General features: G+C 42.4%; 1 protein-coding gene across 5 annotated transcripts in view; it reads left to right on the top strand.

Moving 5' to 3' along the window:
- The window catches only part of ELMO1 (engulfment and cell motility 1), a 585,429-nt gene that overhangs the window by 173,642 nt on the left and 387,931 nt on the right, over positions 1-23,856 (top strand). For all 5 annotated transcript variants that reach the window (XM_005889093.3, XM_070369538.1, XM_005889094.3 and 2 more), the window contains 2 exons: positions 12,851-12,901; positions 21,672-21,841. In XM_005889093.3, coding sequence (XP_005889155.1) covers positions 12,851-12,901; positions 21,672-21,841 — 221 coding nt within the window. The remainder of the gene's footprint in view (positions 1-12,850; positions 12,902-21,671; positions 21,842-23,856) is intronic.

The raw sequence follows: 23,856 nt of genomic DNA, 5'->3' as shown, positions 1-23,856 counted from the left end.
TCCGAGGCGTTTCCCTCTGTTATAACTTTTTCTGTTTGCTGGTCTCTTCAGTGTCTGGTTTCCGCCCTGAAACAAAGGGGACGGTGGAGGATACTTTTTTTTTTTTTTTTTTTTAGGCTCACTTGTTCAGTCGCGCTGCGGGGAGGGAGGGAGGGACCCTGCAAACAAATAACACTGGCGTGCGCTCGAAGTGCCTCAGCCAAACTGGGTCTGCCCCCGCTCACAGCGCGTGTAGCCTCCCTGCCCACACTGCTCAGGCTCTAGGTTGCTCCACCGGGAACCATCCGAGGCCGGCCCTAGGCTGCATGTACCTCCCAGGTCCAAGCCGCTCAGGTTCAGGCACTCGGGTAGTCCTCAGAGGCGCAGACTCAGTTGGGCCTGCATTTTGTGCTCTTCCCAGGTCCGAGCAGCTCAGGTGATGAGGTATTTGGCAAGCGCCAATGCTGCAACTTATCGCCTCCCCGCCACTCGGTTATCTGGGTGTAAAACCGGCACACCTTCTCAGGCAGATGTTGACCGTCCAGACCCCCAAGAAGTTTTATTTAGCAAAGAAGCCTTCTTACAGTTTTATAGATAATGTCTCTCTGGGGCTGCGATTGCCCTCTTCCGGCTCTGGCTGCCTGTCACTGGAGGGGGAAGGTCTGCAGCCGGCTATCTCTGTTCAGTCCTTTGTTCCGTGCGCGGGCCTGGCGGTGTCTTAGGTTGGGGCTGGCTTTTCACGTGGTAGATATCCCACAGTCTGGTTTGCTAGCCCAAATTATTTCGCTCAGATAGCGCTCAGGGTATTCAGGCCAGATTCTTACTCTAAGCGATGCAGCCCGCGCCGCGCCTCCCTACCCAGCCCCTGCTTGACAATGGCGTGTGCAGGCGTCTGCGCTGCTTCTCCGCTGGGGGAGTTACCTTAGGGCTCGCAATCTGCGAGTTTTACTTGTTTATTTATTTTTTCTCCCTGTTAAGTTGCCCTCTGTGCTTCCAAAGCTCGGCACAGATTCGGCAGTGAGAAGGTTTCCTGGTGTTTGGAAACTTCTCTCTTTTTAAGACTCCCTTCCCGGGACGAAACTCCGTCCCTCCCTCTTTTGTCTCTTTTTTTGTCTTTTATATTTTTTCCTACCTCCTTTCGAAGAATTGGGTTGCTTTTCTGGGTGCCTGATGTCCTCTGCTGGCATTCTGAAGTTGTTTTGTGGAATTTACCGACGTTTAAATGCTCTTTTGATGAATTTGTGGGGGAGAAAGTGTTCTCCCCGTCCTACTCCTCCGCCATCTTGGCTCCTCCCTCTCAGTAACTGGCTCTTGATGGAAAAAGTTTGCTGATGAAAAAGAGGGCAGGAGGAGAAAGGGACGACAGAGGATGAGATGGTTGGATGGCATCATCGACTCGATGTACATGGGTTTGGGTGGACTCTGGGAGTTGGTGATGGACAGGGAGGCCTGGCGTGCTGTGGTTCATGGGGTCACAAAGAGTTGGACATGACTGAGCGACTGAACTGAACTGATACTGAAAAAGTAGCATATGTATTACTATGATACAGTTCAAAAACTTGGATAACTATTGGTTTCTTTGCAAGCTTCTGTATTTTATTTTATGCATTTAAAAGTGTTATTTGTAGAAGTGATCTGTAGGTTTCACTAGACTTCCAAAACATCCATGAAAGGGGGCAAAAAGAAAAGAGATTCTTTAAATCTCTGCCTTACAGGATCTCAGGCAGGGGAACCTAATGGCCTGAACTGCATTTACTCTGCCTGAGCTTCTGTTCCCGCTTCTTGATCTGACAGATTTTTCGTATTTCCAGTACCCAGTACCCAAGCTGCCTCTTCTTTGTGAATGATGTATCGAGTCCTTACCCAGTGCCAGGCAGAGCCTTTATTAGCACTGTCTAATTTTATCCCATGACAACACCATACGGTCTAGGTGTGACGATCTTCCTTATAGCAGTGAGGTGGGCTCGGAGGAGCTGTCATGCCCATGTATTAATTGACCGGATGTTCACTGAGCACCTGCTATGTGCCAGGCTCTATGCCAAATGCCCAGGTGACAAAGCTGTCAGTAGTGATGCCGAGGTTTGGATCAGTCCCATCTGATACCAGTGTTAGGGTGGCTCACATCACAGCAGGTTGTGTTCGAGATGCCAGACACCACACTGTCTCTTTGAAACCAGCAGCAAGCTCAGTTACTCTTCCTTTTCTGGTGTTTCCATCCCATTTTATTCAGTAGCTCTCCTCTCCATCATAAAGGTTTGCGTCTCGTTCTCACTCCGTAGTCTGTTGTCTGCATTGGCTTTGCCTAGAGTAGGCCATAGCGTCTGTATTTTCCTAGCTGTAGCAGCATTCCTGGGCTTCCCTGGTGGCTCAGTGGTAAAGAATCTGCCTGCCAGTGCAGGAAATGGGGGTTTGAACCCTGGGTCGGGAAGATCCCCTGGAGAAGGAAATGGCAACCCACTCCAGTATTCTTGCCTGGGAAATTGCATGGACAGAGGAGCCTAAGGCTACAGTCCATGGGGTCACAAAAGAGTCAGACATGACTTACGTGACCAAAGAAAAACAAGCAGCATCCTTAGTGATGCTTGTCAATGCCACTGGAATGGCCCTTTAAAATCTTTTCTTTTTTTACAAGCATAAGCTTCTTTCCTGTAAGTGCAGCTCTCTTCTCCAGCACTTTGTGGATTTCTGAGACCACTGAGATTTGCCCTTCACAATCCAGGTTTAAACATTTACACATGCCATCTGATTGGGGGTTATGTTAAAATTGATAGCAGGAGGGGCTGGCAATGAAATCTCTATCTCAAATAGATAGAAAAAAGGGACCATAGGGGAGGCCTGATCTATGTGGTTTACCCTAGCTTGTGCAAATCTTTCTGTCCAAAACCATGGAGATTGCTTTCTCCCCTAGAAACATAACCAATGTTCATTAGCTGGGGTGGGCAAATACTCACAATATCAGCCATTTTAAAAAATTTCTTTTCCTTTTTTTCATATGTTGTAAGTAAAAAGCATTGTTGCCCAGTTGTTACTGGATCTACCTGGACATCAGCATTTTACCAGTTTATACACACGTAATATATTCCATCAATTTGGATTCATAGTGCAATACTATTATGCAACCTACATTTTTTATGTGCTAACTTAAAAATAATGCAGGAGGCTGCATATTAGAAAAGAGTTTTTGGGGGGTCTTAAGATTTGCAATTCAGAAGACACAGGTTTGGGGTAAACACAAAAGAATATTCCAAGGAAGAGAGTCAGGAGCTTTTAAAGACAAAAGCCACAAGGTTGTTAAAAGTTGCCTGGAGAGGACTTCCCTGGTGGCGCTGTGGATAAGACTCCATACCTGCCAATGAAGGGGACAGAGGTTTGATCCCTGGTTCAGGAGGAATCCACATACCACGGAGCAACTAAGCCGGTGTGTCACGACTACTGGAACGTGTTCGCTGTAGGGCCTGCAAGCCACAGCTACTGAAGCCCATGTGCCTAGATCCTGTGTTTCACAACAAGAGAATTCACTGCAATGAGAAGCCCGTGCATTGCAACTTCAGAGTAGCCCCTACTCTGCACAACTAGAGAACGATCCCACTCACAGCAGTGAGGACCCAGCACAGCAAAAAAAAAAAAAAAAAATGCCTGGTGAGAATTGTCACTGACTCACCTGAATCAGAAAATATTTGTCCTTACAGAATCCCAGGTTGTTTTAGAATAGGGTTCCAAAAAGTAGATAGACCGTCACAAGTTATTTTAGGGGAAGGGTTGAGGGTGGATGAGGCCTGTGGACTTCTTTGTATAATAGTAATAATAATGGTGATGATAATAACAATGATAAAAGAGAACCACCTTTTGATGACCGGGCAGGATCATTCCAGTGCTCTCTGTTGGTGAAGTTTAACATTCTCCTAGATGGCAAAAGGGAAATGGTTGCAGGGCCCAGCTCCAATATGCAGTTGGGCCAAGAATGTTGGATTTCGGGTTAAGAGACAGTAAATGAATAACTAAAGTATCTGGGCTTGCTTTTAGTTGTTTTCTCTCTGTTATAAATGATGCCTCGGTGGACAGCTTTCATAAAATGTTTGCCTTTCTGGTGTTTCCAAAGGAAAAAACTTCATAGAATTTGATTTTGATTTTTAAGGCTTTTGCTAAACATTATGAAATCACCCATGAAAAATGTGTCTTTGTTCATTGTCCTGCAAGTCATGTGTAGGAAGAAAGGCACAGATTTTTGTCACAGAGCTTATTACTAGTTTTTCAGTTCTTGGGTCTCTCTGTTGGATTGTTAACTTGGAGACAGGAGATGCTCCCAGCCAGGAGTCTTGTGGTTGGAATCCGGGGTCTAATATAGTGAATGCCAAGCCTTGCAGAGATGGAAGCAGCTGTGTATTGCTGCAACCCTCCACCACCTTGCCCAATCTCTTTAACTTACTCTCCATTCTAATTCTCTGCTGCTGACAGATTTATTTCTCTGAAACATTCCCTCCGTCATAATGTTCAAAAGCCTTAAATGTTTTCTCTTTGTTTATTGTATTGAGATGTTGCTAGTGCTTACCCCACTTGTCTGTATTACCAAAATTATCCCTGTCACCTTCTGTGCTCAAGGGAACTGACTACTCTGACTTCAAGGTTGATTCACCATCTACATCAGTTCAGTTCAGTTCAGTTCAGTCGCTCAGTCATGTCCGACTCTTTGCAACCCCATGAATTGAAGCATGCAAGGCCTCCCGGAGTTCACACAAACTCATGTCCATCGAGTCGGTGATGCCATCCAGCCATCTCATCCTCTGTCATCCCCTTCTCCTCCTGCCCCCAATCCCTCCCAGCATCAGAGTCTTTTCCAGTGAGTCAACTTTTCTCATGAGGTGGCCAAAGTACTGGAATTTCAGCTTTAGCATCAGTCCTTCCAAAGAACATCCTGGGCTGATCTCCTTTACAATGGACTGGTGGATCTCCTTGCAGTCCAGGGGACTCTCAAGAGTCTTCTCCAACACCACAGTTCAAAAGCATCAATTCTTCATCTCTCTTCTTTCTACACAGTCCAGCTCTCACATCCGTACATGACTACTGGAAAAACCATAGCCTTGACTAGACGGACCTTTGTTGGCAAAGTAATGTCTCTGCTTTTGAATATGCTATCTACATAGTGACCTTTTATTATTTCTTAACAGATTGGACTCAGTCAGTTTTTTCTCTAGGATGTTAGAGGGACAGAGACATGGATTGGGTTCTACCCTGAGTTTTTGGTCCTAGGGCCCGGACCTAGGACCGGCAAAGGTAGATGTGTCTCACTCTTGCCATATGAAATTGGCTGAGAAAGCAAGCATCTTCCCTGGCTTTCTAAAAGGTGCCTCTTTCCAAGCAGCAGTGAAATCTAATAGTGCCTGTTCCTTTAAGATAAGCATGCTCTTTTCCAGAAAACATTGTTCTTTGTCTCCTACAAGCAGTTGATGAAAACGAAAAGGGGGACAGGCATTCTCCTCTGGCTCTCCCCTGGGATCACTACATCCCATAGATTCCCTGGGCTCCTGAGGACTGTCTACCAGCTTTTCTCCATTCCTTTTACCCAGATCTTATTACAGGTAGAAAGAGAACAAAGCGTTCTGATGGAACAGGCCCTCCCCTATCATGGTCTGTGTTTACATAGGACAGATAGGTAATTAGCTAAATATTCCTTATCACCTGTCTTGTCTATCTTCTCTCGCTTTGGGGAATTGTGTGAATGGTACATGGGTGTTATGAAAAATAAATTGACTAAAGAAAGACAATAACTGAGAATAGAATCTAGTTAGTGGCATGAAAAAAGAGTGGAAAGAAGTCACATCCAGATCCTTCCGTCCATGGATGATGATGAATTGCTCAAGCTATATGGAGCTGGGGCGTGGGGCTGGGAAGGAACATGGTCCTTGATGGTAAGGACCCCAGGGAAGTCTGCAATATTAGTTATGTGAAATGTGCTTTTAGAAGAGTTTGCCACCCTTTCTTTCTTATTCTTTTTCCCCACCACACCTCTCAGCCTTTTTCTCCTGGCCTTTGGGGGTTCAGGTTTATTTTAGGGTATTTCTATACTCCTCCTCAAATGTTAGACCTGTAGTCCTCTGTCTAGAGGCATTGCTCTGTAACCTAGCAACCGGCATGTCATATGTGGTCCTCAGTTATTTCCCTCAGCCCAAAGATTTGAAGATCATGCAAATGGACGCATAAAGGATAGAAAGGATCAGGTTTACAGTGAAAAATCAGCCTCTGTGATGACTGAGTAATGGATACAAAGAACAGCGTTATTTCCTAGTATTATTTCCAAAGTAAGGACCCCATCACATCAGGGGAGAGAGACAGTGACAGACAAAGGCAGAACCAGAGAAAAGGTCCTGGAGCTGCCTGGACTTGTGGGGTCTGGTCGTGAGTGCCCCCTCCCCCTCTGACCTCCTGCTTTCCTTTCTCAGTCACAGGAAGGGGGTAGAATTTGGAATTTTTGACCAGGGAATAATTCTTAATATTGCCTGGCTACATAGAAAGTTGGCCTACTGAGATAAACAAATTTCAGAAGGCAAAATATGACAACAGTGACATTTTCCTGAGGAATCTTATTATCCGATCCACACAGAGGCCGAGTCACTGAGCTGGTTCTGTGAAGAAGCACAAAGACATCCTATGGAGATGCTTGTGAATGTCAGGGGCTAGTACAGTCTGCCACTGCTGGGTGGCAGGAGCTGTGACAGTGGGGTTTAGCGGCTTTCACTGGGCCCTTGTCATTCTTCCCGTACATTGTGTGCTGTTACTTTAGGACATTCTCTGCAGAAATGTTCTTTCTGCTGCTCTCTTCTTCATTTTTAAGGAGCTGCCATTAGTCTTGTTTGCCTTACTTTATTACCTTGAAATTCCAAACACTGACTCTAAATGTGCTGCATGGTCTTATGAATTAGACCAGGATGATTCTAAACTTTACTGTGCATCAGAATTATTTGCAAGCATAGTGAAAATGTAGCCGCTGAGGCCCCTGAGTGTGTGCTTGGTGGGCTGGGGAGTCCCAGAAATCTGCATTTTAATACTCAGGGTGATTCTCAAGCCAGTGGTATGAAGATCCCATGAGAATCAGGGATTAAAGACTGATTTCCCAGAGAGGGGCATGGGACAGTTTCTTGGCTCTGTGAGTTGATGAATACATTCTTTAGTTTTGCAGAATCCCCCTCTCTGTTTGGAGGGAGGGAGTTCACTTTTTTTTGTTGTTGCTGTTCCTTCCCCCACATGCTTTTCTTTAAAGTGCATATCTTTTTAAAATTTTATATATTTTTTAAAATTTAAAATTTAATTTTTTTCTTTGGCCATACCACAAAGCATGTGGGATCTTAGTTCCCCAATAAGAGATCAAACTTGTAACCCCTGCATTGGAAGTGCAAAGTCTTTTTTTTTTTTTCCCCCTTAATCCCTGAACCATCAGGGAAGTACTCCCGTCACGTACACACACATGCTTTTATAAGTCATTTAATGATGTTCCTTGTCTGGCCTGAGAAAAGTGCCTCTATTGAATGCTGCTGGATTGATCCTGTTGAAATCTGCTTACCAAAGGTCACTGACATAACCTGTTGATCAGACAAAGCTGGCTAGAGTATTACTCACTTCACTAAGGAAGAATGGATCCATGCCAGCTGGGGCAGAGTATCAGCGGATGGAGGTGAATTGGTCAGGGTAAGCTGGAGGGAATGGACAGGAGGTAGAGGGAGGCAGGCAATGGGCAGGATAAGTAAAATCACACACACACACACACACCGCTTGCTGGATGCTTGGAGGACTGCATCAAAGAAGTCCCTTCTGAAACAGATGTAGAGGCCCGAGAGTATGATAAAAGAATGGGTGCCAGGTCCTCAGCCTTTAATGTGGAGCATGCTGTGTGCCAGACCTCCCCTCAGCCGTGCTGATCTGCTGATGGAATAGGTGAATGGTTGATAGCATTTGTTATCCCGCTGGATATGTGCTGCTGACTTCCTGAAGTCTGAGACTCAAGATCACCTAGACGGCACTGTTATTTTTACTGGCTGGATTACATATAGAGACTGGCTCAAAACAAGTAAGCATATGCAGCAATGTGCTTTTCGGATGTTATTTTTGCACTTAATAATAAGCAGCTAACTTTTTTCATGAGCGTTTGCAAGGTGCCATTCTCTGTCCTAAGCACTTTAAATGGATTATTTCAGTTAATCCTCAGAACAGCCTTAGGAGACGGGTGCTATCCTTATTTTACACACGAACAAGCTGACACAGAGGGTAGCTATGTCACTTGTACCAGATTCCCCAGGTAAGAAGTGAGATGTGGATCTAGTTCAGACTATCCTAGCCGGAAACCCAACTCATCAGTGATGCCCTACACTGTCTGGATGAGACTTATGAAATAAGAATAAGTCCAAGCCTTTTCCCGTGTTTACATCCCAAGTTCGACTTCCTTGGAGAGCAAAAGGCGTCATCATCAGTCAGTGGCACGAGAGGTGGCATCCAGGGGATTTTCTTGATGGAAAAGTCTCCGAAGCAGATGTCTACCATTGGCTCTTTCTTTGAGTTTGATCTACCCTTCTGTTGGGACCTTAAAGTTTTTAATGCATATATTTGTGGCTTTTCTATTTTTTGCTGTTGTTGTTTATCTATTGTTCCAAAATACTAAACACTGATTAAAAAATGTATTTTGGGTATAAGGAAGAGACAGAAAGCAAATCAGCTGCCGATTGAGAAGGGATGCGTGCTGCTCTCAATGTAACAATCCCATTTTGAAAGAATTCTAGGCCAGGCACAGCTCATACGTCACATCTGGTTCTTGCTGCATTCTCTAAGCAATGACTTGTTCTTCCCATTTTAGATTGGAGTGGTTGAATAGCTTGCACTGAGCTTACAAGGTGGTGTGAGTCAGATGGAATTTGAACCCAGCCCTGCCTGTCAGTGGTTTTGACACTGCTTTTGTTTTAAATAAACAACCCTCAAGACTCTTTCTTCAGAGTACTCATTCTTGGATCCCAGAAAGTCAGGAGTCTGTGTGGAAGGAGTCAACATGGAGGTCAATTGCTTGAGGTCACCCCAGCCATAATTCCACCCAGTGCCTCATGTCCAGGACATCCTGGAGAGCACCTGGGAATCTGCAGAGCGTTTGTTAATACCGCACTTACTTCTTTGCTCTCATATATGGCAATCAGATGATGAGCTCGCCCCTCTAATGAGGAATGCAAGGTCTAAGTTGTTTACCTTTTCCAGAGGGAGCACAGCCTCTGATGTCATCTGCCCCCACCCTGAGGGGTTTGAGTCCCCCCCTCCCCCTCCTTGATGTTGGGCAAATAACTTATCCTCTTGGCAGCTTTGGTTTCTTATCTTTAAAGTGAACATAAGATAATTATGATGGTTAAATAACCATTCCAACAAAACCCCAAATCCCTCACCACAGTGCCTTTCAATAAATGTTAATTTACCGCTTTTATTAGGAATGCTTCATCACCACTACTAATTTTCACGAGGAGAGATTATTGCTAAACCCTGCAGGCCTCTTTATACCCTCTTTTCCTGCTTGATTTGTTACTTGGGAAGAATAAACTAGGCCCCCTTTTCCTCTTGGAAAGGAACCCGACTTGGGTCTTAACCTCAACAGGTATGCTAATCTGAGGGTTTCGTTAGCTGTCTGCTGGTTATCATTCTCAGCCCTGTGTTCCATAATCACTAATAAAGGAGATATTTTAGGTTTTCACCTTCTGACTCCTTTATTTCTTGATTCATATAAAACCTGAGCAGGAAAGACATAGCTATCTATTTGGCTTCCTTAATATTCTATAATGAGTATTTTTGGTTTTCCTCTCCATTTCTCTTAGAGGCATAGAATTTTAGAGTTGAAAGATTTTTAAAAAAAATACTGAAATTCATTTCACCATCTTATAACTGAACTGGGCTGCCCAGTGGTCATCCAGCCCTTGCCTACACACTTCCGGTAATGAAGACCTTGCTCTCTCAAGAGGTGGCCCAGGGTGTCTGGCTGGGGATGCTCTAAATTGGGCTGAAATTGCCCAAGGAAAGTTTGGATCTAGCAGTGTGGAGCTTTCAGGCCTGCTGAACTCAGTGTAAAACGTTCAGATTAGGATTTCTTTGGGAGAAAGTACTGGCCTGAGGCCTGCTCGCTTTCAGATAATTGTTCTAGAAAATTCATTTTCCAATAAGTCATCAGAATTGGCTGAGGGCGAGAGTGAGTATTCTGTGTTTATGGCATCTCATTCTGAGAAATTTCCTACTACTCCAATGTGCCTGCTGCATCCTGAGCAAATTCTAGCTTGTGGCTTGTCAGAAATGGTGCAGGAGATTGACCCACAAGGCACTTTATTAACCTCCTGGCTCAGTGCTCCGGGGTGGGGGATGCGGTGGTGTGACTCCCAGAAGGTCAACTCCTGAAAGCTGAGCATGGTGCGTACTCTGGTGGCAGAAGAGGAAACTGCCAGTGAAATTCTCCTTTGCATGCCAAAGATGCTAAGTGAAAGCTTCACAACACTCACTTCCAATATACTTGCTGAGTGGAGATGGACCAATTTGGAATCTGCTCATATATGCTGTTTGTTCTTAACTTCAAGGCAACGTTCAATAGAAACCAGCAAATGTTAAGAAACCAGAAACCAGATTCCTTCTTAACTTTTTTTTTCCCAAAAAAGAGAACAACTTTATTGAGATAATTCACAGACCAAAAATTCACCTGTTAAAGTGTTCAGTTTGTTGCTGTTGTTGTTCAGTTGCTCAGTCATGTCCAACTCTTTGCAACCCCATGGACTACAGCACACGAGGCTTCCCTGTCCTTCACCATCTTCCAGAGCTTGCTCAAACTCATGTCCATCGAGTGGGTGATGCCATCCAACCGTCTCATCCTCTGTCGTCCCCTTGTCCTCCTGCCTTCAATCTTTCCCAGCATCAGGGTCTTTTCCAGTGAGTCAGCTTTTTATATCAGGTGTCCTAAGTATTGGAGCTTCATTATCAGTCCTTCCAATGAATATTCAAGGTTGATTTCCTTTAGGATTGACTGGTTTGATCTCTTTGCTCTCCAAGGGACTCTCCAGAGTCTTCTCCAGCACCGTAGCTCAAAGACATCAATTATTCGGTGCTCAGCCATTTTTATTGTCCAGCTTTCACATCCCTACATGACTACTGGAAAAACCATAGCCTTGACTATATGGACCTTTGTAAGCAAAGTAATATATCTGCTTTTTAATATGCTGTCTAGGTTTGTCATTGTTTTTCTTCCAAGGAGCAAGTGTCTTTTAATTTCATGGCTGCAGTCACCATTTGCAGTGATTTTGAAGCCCAAGAAGATAGTCTCTCACTGTTTCCATTGTTTCCCCATCTATGCCATAAAGTGATGAGACCGGATGCCATGATCTTTGTTGTTTGAATGCTGAGTTTTAAGCCAGCTTTTTCACTCTCTTCTTTCATCTTCATCAAGAGGCTCTTTAACTCACTGGCTTTTAATTCTTCAATTTGTTGGATTTCACTATATTCACAGATTTCTAAAATCATCACCACCATCAATTTTAGAGCATTTTCATCACCCCTGAAAAAAAATTCCTGTGCCGGTTAACACTCACTCCCAAATCCTCCTCCATCAGCCCTTTGAAACCATTAGTCTGCTTCCTTGTGTCTATGGATGGACCTCTTTTGACAAATGGAATCATAAAATACATAGCTTTTGCATCTCAATTCTTTCACTTAATGTTTTCAAGATCGTGTGGTAGCATGAATCAATACTTTGTTTCTTTTAATGGCTTAGTAATATTCCATTGAATGGATTTACCATGTTTTGTTTATCCAGTCATCTGCTGATGGATATTTGGGTTGTTTATACCTTGGTCGTTATGAATAAAATTTCTCTGAATATTCAGGTACAAGTTTTTGTATGGTTATGTAGTTTTGGTTCTCTTGGGTATGTATGTAGGAATGATTTTGCTGGATAATACTCCTTTTAATAATCTTTTAAACTTGCTTGTTTTGATTACTATCCTTGTGTCCCATGTATCTATTCTCTGGGTTCATATTCACTTCCTCTGTATGGTATGCTGTCCATGATGATAGAAAGAAACAGAACAGAGATAGACTCACAGACACCAAAAGCAAACTTATGGTTACCATAGGGGAAAGGGAGGAGTGGGGGGATAAATTAGGAGTTTAGGATTAACATGTATACATTACTACATATAAAAATGGGTAATCAGCAAGGACCTACTATATAGCACAAGGAGCTCTATACAATATTCTGTAATAACATATATAGGAAAAGAATCAGAAAAAGAATATATGCATATGTATAACTGAATCACTTTGCTATACATGTGAAACTATCACAACACGATAAGTCAGCTATACTCTAAAATAAAATAAAAATTAAATTAAAAAAAAAGAATTGAAGGGGGAAATAAAGTTAATGCATCTGCTGCTGCTGCTGCTAAGTTGCTTCAGTCATGTCCAACTCTGTGCAACCCCATAGACGGCAGCCCACCAGGCTCCCCCGTCCCTGGGATTCTCCAGGCAAGAACACTGGAGTGGGTTTCCATTTCCTTCTCCAATGCATGAAAGTGAAAAGTGAAAGTGAAGTCACTCAGTCGTGTCCGACTCTTAGTGACCCCATGGACTGCAGCCTACCGGGCTCCTCCATCCGTGGGATTCTCCAGGCAGGAGTACTGGAGTGGGGTGCCATTGCCTTGGGACCCAGATTAAAGTCCTTTGTAGAAAGAATTAAAAATTATTCAAGTGAGAATAGACCGAATCATATGAATGCATATTATTTATATATAGACTCTCTGCTAGGTGATATGTGCCTTTGTGTTCTTCTTTCCCAAGCTTCCACTTGAAGATTTACAGTTTTTTTTTTTTTTTCCAGAATAGAAATGAAATAAAAAATGGCACTATCCTTCGATTAACCACATCTCCGGTAAGTTGATGCTTGTTTGTGGTTCTGTGATTTGCAGTTTGTTATACGTGATTATGGGATATTAAATTTTCAAGGTGACTCATGTGAAACAAAAGATTTTTGGAGTGTTCCCCTATTCTGGAGTAGCAGGAATGCCCCCCTTTGATTTCCTGGCACAGAAAAGGAAGTTTTTGTTCCAGGTTATGTGCAAGTAAATTCACTTTAAAGTTTGAATTCCGTGGTCATATCAACAATTCTCATAACATAGATAGGATAACTCTACCCTGCGAATCGGTTTTACCTACCTACCCACAGATCCACCTGAGACTATCTGAACAAACAAAGGGAACACAAGTAGAGACAGCCTGTTAAACTTCCCTTGAAAGTCAAAAGGCGTGTGTCTGTGTACGGAAGAGTGAAAACGTTTAAGTATTTCCTAAGGTTTGGTCAGTTATTGTGACGATCCATCAAATATAGTTTAAGAAATATTTGCCACTTCTGTTGTTTCACTGACAGCTGATTCTAGAAAAAAACCCTTTCAAGTTTTCCAAATAAAAACTGCTAAACAAAATGCTACAATATATTTAGATTACTGTAGCCAACTGTATTGCTTAACTTGATCTTTCTTACTTGCTTATGGAGACTTTGGGTAGTAACATTAGCATATTTAAACTATGTTTTTTTCACAGTGCATTTTATCACTTTCCTAAAAAATAATCTGCACAAAATACACCAAGTGTTACTATTTTCACTCTGCATATGTGATGAAAACTGTGTCTAGCTCTCATTTTCAGTTTCCACTGAAGCCATGTGCTAGGCTAAAAATAAATTTAAAAATTGGGAAAAGCATCTGGCTAAAATTAAATTGTGGGTACTGTAACCACCACAAATTCTTCTTGTTGAAAATTACATTAGAGAGGCTTACAAACACCTAAACATTTTACCCAGTAACATCTTGAGCGTAAACACAGTGATGGGCTCAATAGAATACGCTGCTGGAGTTGGCTAAACTGGCTTTTGGTACCTTCTTTCCCACTTAAGGGAAATTACCATTCACACTCCTTTTTCAGTGACTCCATGTTGAGCCAAGACATTTTTGTCTGCCTTAGCACTGACCTTACTTCAGTTAGCATGAATTCACCTTAATTTGACTTTTAGAGACCATGGTTTCATTTGGGTTTTGTAGTTCCTATATATCCTGTTGAAATTATTCATCTGGTTGATGGGAAGAAAGAGTATACCTTTTGTTTCATCTCAGAATTAGAAAGACACCATTTTTTTTTTTTTTAATCTACGCCTTGGCTTCATGAACAAAATTTCTGCAGTGCCAAGCTACTGCTTGCAAGAAGGTTAGTGTTTGTCAGGGTGAAGTTTCTCAGCATCCAGAAAGCCAATATGCTGACACTGTGGTGTGACTTGGCCTCACTGGGGACACTGGAGCTTGTGCCCTTCGTGTACCCAACACAGTGAAGGGAGACGTGCAAAAACCAGTGCACAAAAACAACACCATACAATAGAGTCCCCCTGCAAGAGACTAGTTTACATTTGCCAGAGAATAGTGGTCCCCAAAGTTGAATCATTGGTAGAACTTTAAAAATGCTGATGTCTGGGCCTTCAAAGAGAAGCTGAATAATGACATCTTTCTAAGATGTCAAGGGTCCAAGCTCCTGCACTTTAAGTAAGCACTTTATGGTTTGACTGTAGCCATGGAGTCTAGCATTGGGAATTACTCTATAAGCAAGACATATTGGATCTTTAAACTTTGTTTGTTGCTGGTAGATTTTCTTTTTAAAGATTTTGTGTTTGACTGAAAAAATATGGGTCAGCATATGCTAACTCTTTCACTTCTTATATACACAATAAAAATATATTTTTGAAAACTGTCTCTATTGAATTTGCAAGGAGGTGTTAGAGTACCATAAAGAAACCAGCAAATGGTGTTGTGCTAACTTTTACAAGTTTTTGTATCTACCTCAGCTGAACTCTCTCTGTAGCCACAGTATCACACTAGCCCACACTCATAGACACATGCATGCACACACTCTTGTTTTAGGTAATGTGCAGCTCATGTCCACTCTATCAATGGCATTTTGAAGGATTTATTTTCAGTCTTACTCTGTTATAAAACTATTCTTTCTGGATTATTCCTAACAAAATAGGGCATTAATAATAAAAGATTTAAAAAAAACTGCATAGTTATTCTTTTAATAGCCCAACACTTGGCATATGGTCTTCCTCTATGTTGCATATCTTCAGACAATCTCTCTACTGACCATCTTAAATATATATCTTTTTTAGATGTCATATCCTTATCTATCTCCCCAGTGGTATGAAAATATAGCCATGAACCCACCCTGGAAATGTGTGTGAATATGTGTGAGTTTTTGAGCATTTAAAGGTTTGAAGACCTTCAGATTATGCTGCTAAGTAGTATTTCCTTGTATCTGTCATGATAATATTAATAATAGCTATGGAAATCTAACCTGAGGTCACATGTTGCATGAAGCATGTTTTACATAAATTTTGACTACTGTTCCTGTTATTAATAGAGGAAGCCTAGGTTTCCAGACCATTGTTTTCACATTCCTGAAATTTTTGTTTTGGAAAGTTTTTATAGTAAATATATTTGTAGTTTTGGAGTATGGAAAGCCATTCTAAGTTCTAAATAGGACACAAAACTCAGAAATTACAAAGAAAAAGATTAATAAATTTGATTACCAAAAATAAAAACACCACAGAACTTTCATATTTGCGAAAAATTCCAGAAACAAAATAAAAAATAGCAAATTAAGAAAAACTATTGGCAATGTAAGTAAAAAATGGAGGGTTAATTCCTCAAATTGCAGGATCCCTTGTGAATAAATAAACTGCCCCCAAAATATATGGTCCAAAATCTATAAACAAAAATGATCTCTTTCTCTCTTTCTATAAATCTATATATTTATCTATCTTATCTTGCCAAGCAGGATCTACATAGACCTATATATGGCTATATACCTATAGCTGTGAAAGAAGAAACTCAATCTTCCTCTCAAAAAAGAGATGAAAATGTACATTTCTTGATAATCAAGGCACGAGGCAAAGATGCTGTGGGGTCAAGAGTATAAATTGGTACAGCCTTTTTGGAGGGCAATTTAGCTGTATTCACCCAAGCTTAAAATGCATGTGTCTTTGTTCTGACAATTTGACTCCTGGGAATTTATTCAGTAGATAGTCTCACAAAAGCACTGTAGGATACACACACAGACACACAAACACACACACACACCCCATACACATCCATACAGGGCTGTATGCATCATTGCTTTCCATAATCAAAACCTATTGGAACCTATTAGCTATCAGTTGGGACTAGTTAAATGCATTAGGTGATAACTGTGTGACAGAATACTGTGTAGATGTGAAAAAGAATGTGGCATGTGCTGCCTCAGAAGCACCTCAGAATTTTATTAAGTGCCAAAGCAGGTTGCAGAACACGATGTGTAGAGTCATCCCCCTGATGCACAGGGAAAATAGGTATATGTCAATAAAAGAATAGAAATGGTTCTCAAGGAATATCACAAGAAACTTTTAGCATTATGCTAACTCTATTTTTCACTTTATAACTTCTGATAATACATATTTCTGTACCATGTGCTGCTGTTATTTTATTTTATTTTGGCTGCACCCTGCTGCACTCAATATGCCAGCTAATTTGGAAAACTCAGCAGTGGCCACAGGACTGGAAAAGGTCAGTTTTCATTCCAATCCCAAAGAAAGGCAATGCCAAAGAATGCTCAAACTACCGCAAAATTACACTCATCTCACACACTAGTAAAGTAATGCTCAAAATTCTCCAAGCCAGGCTTCAGTAATACATGAACCATGAACTTCCAGATGTTCAAGCTGGTTTTAGTAAAGGCAGAGGAACCAGAGGTCAAATTGCCAACATCTGCTGGATCATGGAAAAAGCAAGAGAGTTCCAGAAAAACATCTATTTCTGCTTTATTGACTATGCCAAAGCCTTTGACTGTGTGGATCACAATAAACTGTGGAAAATTCTTCAAGAGATGGGAATACCAGACCACCTGACCTGCGTCTTGAGAAACCTGTATGCAGGTCAGGAAGCAACAGTTAGAACTGGACATGGAACAACAGACTGGTTCCAAATAGAAAAAGGAGTATGTCAAGACTGTATATTGTCACTCTGCTTATTTAACTTATATGCAGAGTACGTCATAAGAAATGCTGGGCTAGAAGAAGCAGAAGCTGGAATCAAGATTGCCAGGAGAAATATCAATCACCTCAGATATGCAGATGACACCACCCTTATGGCAGAAAGTGAAGAGGAACTAAAAAGCCTCTTGATGAAGGTCAAAGAGAAGAGTGAAAAAGTTGGCTTAAAACTCAACATTCAGAAAACGAAGATCATGGCATCTGGTCCTATCACTTCATGGGAAATAGATGGGGAAACAGTGGAAACAGTGTCAGACTTAATTTTGGGGGGCTCCAAAATCACTGCAGATGGTGACTGCAGCCATGAATTTAAAAGACGCTTACTCCTTGGAAGGAAAGTTATGACCAACCTAGATAGCATATTGAAAAACAGAGACATTACTTTGCCAACAAAGGTCCGTCTAGTCAAGTCTATGGTTTTTCCAGTGGTCATGTATGGATGTGAGAGTTGGACTGTGAAGAAGGCTGAGCGCTGAAGAATTGATGCTTTTGAACTGTGGTGTTGGAGAAGACTCTTGAGAGTCCCTTGGACTGCAAGGAGATCCAACCAGTCCATTGTGAAGGAGATCAGCCCTGGGATTTCTTTGGAAGGACTGATGCTAAAGCTGAAACTCCAGTACTTTGGCTACCTCATGCGAAGGGTTGACTCATTGGAAAAGACTCTGATGCTGGAAGGGATTGGGAACAGGAGGAGAAGGGGACGACAGATGGCTGGATGGCATCACCAACTCGATGGACATGAGTTTGAGTGAACTCCGGGAGTTGGTGATGGACAGGGAGGCCTGGTGTGCTGCAATTCATGGGGTCACAAAGAGTCGGACACGACTGAGTGACTGAACTGAACTGAACTGAACTGAACCGTAGCATATGGGATCTTCCCTGATCAGGCATCGAACCTGTTCCTCTTGTGGTGGTAGCACGGAATCAGCCACTGGAGCACCAGGGAAGTCCTGGCTGATGTTATTTTTAATTAAATAAACCTGCAAACAAATTTCATAATGTCACTACAGTATACGAGAGATGAATCATGACATTCCATGCTAAAACCATTCCAGTATTCCAAACTATCAGATTTTTAGGAGCCCTTTTATATATGACCTGAACTCTTCTTGCCTCTTATCCCTCATTTTGGCCCATGTGGACAAATTAAATAAAATTGCTTATCAAGTATCTGCTGTTGCTTCGTCAGCTTTAAGCGCAACCCTGCCTTCTGCTCTCTTGCACTTGGGGAACTGATATTAGAAGCATCTGGGTTAAAGAGCCTGCTGCGCTGATTTGGGGGGCCAGTTACTGTGGCGAAAAGAAAACAGTGTTACCCCAGTCACTCTGTGGATTCAGGTTGTCAGAGATTCTTAACTGTAAGACTGTTAATGATTTTTTGAGCCAATTTCTTTCTCCTGAGCTGAGAAACCTAAAACAGATGGCAGGATGTCTTAAGTTCTGTTTCTTGCTGTTGCCCTATGAGCTTAACACAGAGGGAAGCCAGTGGAAGCTTTTAGGCAGAGGGGGGACAGGATCACTCTGGGTGCTGCCCCGGAACAGATTGCCAGTGTCAAGGGGCCGGGTTAGGAGACGGGATGGCAGTGCCAGTTGGAGATGATGGCGCAGGCTGCCTGTGTGTTCTGGACATGGAGGGTCTGAAGGAGTGTTGGAGGGCAAGCCCCAGCACTTCCTGATCCTGGGGCTGTGGTTCTCCTTGAGGGAGACTGCAGGGATGTCCCTGGTGTTTGGGCACAATCAACAGCAGTGCTGCTTACTGGAATAGAAAGTTTAGGAAGCGGGAAATGAAGAATTGCAGATGCCTGTCCTGTGTCCATGAGGACACGTCAACCAGGCAGTTAGGAGTCTGTTAGGCACACTTAGGTATGCTGAGGCCTGCTGAGAAGGTAAGGAGGACCAGATGAGCGAGGTAGACAGGGCATCATGGAGACGTTGTATGGGTAGATAGGGGTGAGTATGGAAGCTCATGGATGGAGGTGAGGAGGAGAATGTGAGGTGAGGTGAGTGGCAATTTTAGACCCACTCTTAATTCCAGAACTGTTATGGAGAATGGAAGCAGTGAAACGAGGGCCTGGCTGGAAGTGAATTGACTCAATGTGCAAAGGTGTGACAAATGTACACACCTTTTCATTTGTTTTTAAAACAGGGCCTGTTACAGATGTTTGTAGCTGGACCTGATCTACTGCACAGAGAGAGACTGATGTACAAAAGAAAGGGGGACACAGTAGGGGCAGAATGCCTGAGAAGGTGAGAGGGTGACAGCTCTAGGGCTGGGGATAAGGGAACGATTGACCTTGGACAGGAAACAGGGGTCAGGTACATAGATTCAGAAAGAAGCAGAGCAGGAGCATAGAGGCCCGGGGCCGTGTCCTTGCAAACAGGAAGCTGAAGGAACTCTGTGCTTTTTGAAATACGAAGATGCAGAAATTCCTGGCTGATTACTTTGATTTCCTCAATAAAATGTAAGGCAAGATCACCAGTGTGAGGGAAACAGGAAATGAGGGAGCCTTAAGGAAATAAGAAAAGGTGTGAAAGAGTCATTTTAGAGAGAGCTTCCCAGGTGGCGCTAGTGGTAAAGAACCCACCTGCCATTGCAGGAGACTGAGAGACACACCTTCAATCCCCTGGGTTGGCAAGATCTTTTGGAGGAGGGCATGGCAACTCACTCCAGTATTCTTGCTTGGAGAATCCTGTGGACAGAGGAGCCTGGCGGGCTGTAGTCCGTAGGGTCACAAAGAGTCAGACATGACTGATGACTTAGTACGCATGCAGCAGACATTCCAGGGAAACTTGGTTGGATTGCTGGGCAATATTGAGTGCACATTTGAAAATATCTGAGCCTATAGACTTTTTTGATTACTTCTTAGTTGGTATCATGGACCCAGAACCATTCGGGAAATTCCTTGGGAAAAGCTTTAATTAGGACCGTAAAGAACAAAGATGGTAAATACTTGGCACGCATCTACTGCATATACCTATTCTGTGTCCACTGTGATCCCTCAGAGGCTGTTTGCCTCTGAGCTTGGGCCCAGAACTTTCTCATCCCTGGACATTAGGCAGCCATACCATGCTATTTGAGTGACTCAAGATGAAACTTGTTTTCTCTCCTAGGACAATGCTGGAAAATAATACTTACTCTCTGATACAATCACCCACACAGCTATTAGAGTCTTTTTCAGTTGTTCTAACTGCTTGGAAAATCAAAACTAAGGCTATTTTATTTTTTAATAATGTAAAATTTCCCCTAAATATAAAGATATTACAGACTCATGGAAAATTTGAAAAGTGAAGCTTGCAACAAAAAATTATGCAGAACATTACAATTCATAAATAACAGTGGGCTACATCTTGATTTGTTTCCTTGGGTCATGTTTATGCAAATATGTGTGCATTTATATATTCATTGCTTCTAGTGTTTGAATATGAAAGCTATTTTAAGAGCTCCAAAGGTACCACACATTTGTCTAGATGTTTAAATTCATCCTATCAGTCAGGGAAGATCATCACCACCCAGGATTCCTCCAGCTCTGCTGCTTCTGCTTATGAACTTCTTAGGCCACCTGGCCCAGTCTGTTTGCCTGTCCTCACCTCCTTACACGCCCCTCTTTGTCCTCCAACCGCAGGCACACTGGTCCTCTTTCTATCCCTGCAGACATCCTAGGCCTGTTCCTTCTGTTTTTCCTTTGCACCAACCGTTCGTGCTGCCCAACATACCTCCGTGAGGCCCCTCCCCAATGTGGCTGAGTTTTTGTCGATTAGACCCCTGCATCAGTGTCGCTTTCTTAGGCTGCTTGTCCCTGAAAACCACATAATGTGAAGACACGTTATTATCTAGACATTCAGATCCTCCAGTATATTTCTGTCTTGGATGTAGAAGCCAGGTGCCAATGCCTTAAAAATGAGAACTCTAATTCTAGGCAAAGCTGCTAATTTGGTTTAAAATTTTTTTTGTATTTGTGTTTGCTTGTTTAATTACTTTGTTTTAAAATCATGCTGTAAATAACTAATGCGCATGAAACACATGTTGTTGAAAAGTGGAATTTACAAGCTCCGTTGTGTTGTGCTGGAAGATTTTCAGTAACCCCGAAAGATTATTTGGGTGTCTAATGATGCTTTTGAACATTTTGTGTAGGCAGTTATTACTCAGAGTATTGACTGAATGGCTGAACATGCTGTATAAATTTGTGCAATTGCTTAATTAAGCAAATAGCTTTTTGTCATTTGTAGATAATAATTTTACTTAAAAAGTAAACATTCTCCCCCTTTTCCCCTCCACACTGCCATACCCGCTCCATTTCCGGGGTTTTACTGTTCTTGGGCTCTTGCTTCTCCTTGAGATGGGAATATGGGTCCTGTCAAAGAAAGGCAACTGATTTTCGTTGTGAAATTGACAAGCATTGCCTGAAGGTGAAGTCATTATGGTTGGAAACCTCCCTTGGTTTGTAATACTTAACTGAACTTGTGCATTTGGCCTTTGTTTCTTCCTTTCTCAATGAGATGGTGATTTTATTTTATTTTTTGATCTGCGGTGGTTTCCTCTGTGAACACTCTTTGCTTTGTTTTTCTCTCCGGTGAGGCTCAAAACGCCCAGCAGCTCCATGAGCGAATCCAGTCATCGAGTATGGACGCCAAGCTGGAGGCCCTAAAGGACTTGGCCAGCCTCTCCCGGGACGTCACATTTGCCCAGGAGTTTATAAATCTGGACGGCATCTCTCTCTTGACACAGATGGTGGAAAGTGGCACCGAGTAAGCACCTTTTATCTAGACTTCATTCTGGGTATACTTTCCTTGTTCTTAGAATTTCTAGTTTTAAATACCAGAAATTGTCTAGGCTCAGGAAAAAAAATGGCGTTTAAGATAGTGTGTGGGGTGTGGTTTTGTTAAGGATCACTATGTTCTCCACCCACCAACTAGTCAGTGTCTAACACAGTCTGAAATTTCAGATTTAGAAGGAGAAATATTAGGTCATTATCTCTAAGGGCCTTTCCAACACAAATTATAGTTCTTTAAAATATAAATCCCTCACATCCTTTGCTTATCTGCAAAAAGAATTCTCCTCCCCTCACTCCATTTTTAAAGAAAGTTAGAATACCTCCTTAGATTTCAGAGTCTTAAATCAGGTCTAAATAGCATCCCTAAAGTAATTGTTTTTTTACATTAACATTTGACTGATCAAATACATGTATTTAGTTATTTACCATTAAGTACAATAAACATTCAGCTTCCCAGGTAGTGCTAGCAGTAAAGAACCCACGTGCCAATGCAGGAGATATAAAGAGACATGGGTTTGATCCTTGGGTCGGGAAGATCCCCTGGAGGAGGGCATGGCAACCCACTTCAGTATTCTTGCCTAGAGAATCCCCCGTACAGAGGAGCCTGGTGGGCTACAGTCCATAGGGTAGCAAAGAGTCAGACATAGCTGAAGCGACTTAGCATGTATGCACAATAAGCATTTATTAGGTACCCACTGTGTACAAAAAATTAGAAGTCGGGAAAATTTTACAAGATGTGAATCTTGCCATCCAAAACTTTTTAGAGGCAGAATTCAGTTGAGGTGCAATTCCTCCTGAGGGCTGGGAATCTAGAGGTTGGACCAGTTACATCTCATGGAAGCTTACAGGAGGGTGTCAGTGAATGGGCTTTAAGGAGTTGGAGTTCTATCCTGAGCAAGGAAGGAATGGGCATTTCTGTTTGAGGAGTTCATCTTCTTAGGGAAAGGTTTGATTCTGTGGTGTGATTGTGAAGTCTAAGGAGCTAGATGGACCTAGCTTTTATATGTGTGGACAGATCATTCCCTTGACCACAGAATGACAGCTTAGGGTCCACAGGAAACTGCTCATTTCTATATGGTCAGGTGCTACTGGTAAAGACTATTAGAGTATGCCAGTTAGACCTTGTGGGGATGCTGAGCCAGCCAACTACATAGTAATATGCCAAATGAATAATGTGCAGAGCTGGGGTAGGTATTTATTAGGAAAGAATAAATATCACCGAGAACTGCAGTTTAAACCTGGGTCATTTAAATGTCTCTTCAGTATGTGGTGATTTAAAGAATGACCTGATGACTGTACATAGTAGAAACCTGTCTCAGCCCACTGCCTTCCTTCCTTCCTTCCTTCCTTCCTGTCTCCTCCTACACTTGGCTTTATTTAGCCTCTGCTACTGGCTAATAAAGGATTCTTTTTTTCTATTTCAAAGAGCATGTTTTATAACAATAGAAATATCTCCTATATTAGAATGTTCCCCAGAGTTTGGAGCTGGGGGTGTCTTACTTCACAGACAAGTAGAGAAAACATCCAGGAGTGAATAATGGAAGGGGGGAAAGTCTAATCCAAGAGGACTGGGAATCAGGATTGGGTGATCTGGAAAGGGTCAGTTGTAGACAGTATTATCTGTTTTGTTGTTGTTGTTCAGCTGCTCAGTCGTGTCCGACTCTTGTGACCTCATGGACTGCAGCATGCCAGGCTTCCCTATCCTTCCCTATCCTTCAAGTCTTCCAGAGCTTGCTCAGATTCATGTCCACTGAGTCAGTGATGCATCCAACTATCTCCTTATCTATTTTGTAAATGATGACTAAAACTCGGCTTATTAAATTTTTGGCAAACATGGACTTGGAGTAGGACAGGGAATCTCAAATTCTGGGTGTCATCAAAATCCAAAGTGGTTACTGTAAATTGGAGTTGGTGCTTGAAGCAGCAACTTGAAGGGAAGTTGAATAAGTTTAGCCATCCATGAGGCTCACCCAAGGAAAAGGAGAAAGA

Source organism: Bos mutus, chromosome 4 (assembly GCF_027580195.1).
Source record: "Bos mutus isolate GX-2022 chromosome 4, NWIPB_WYAK_1.1, whole genome shotgun sequence".
NCBI lineage: Eukaryota > Metazoa > Chordata > Mammalia > Artiodactyla > Bovidae > Bos > Bos mutus.
Note: the sequence above shows the minus strand (reverse complement) of the source record. Positions and strands in the feature narration are given on the sequence as shown.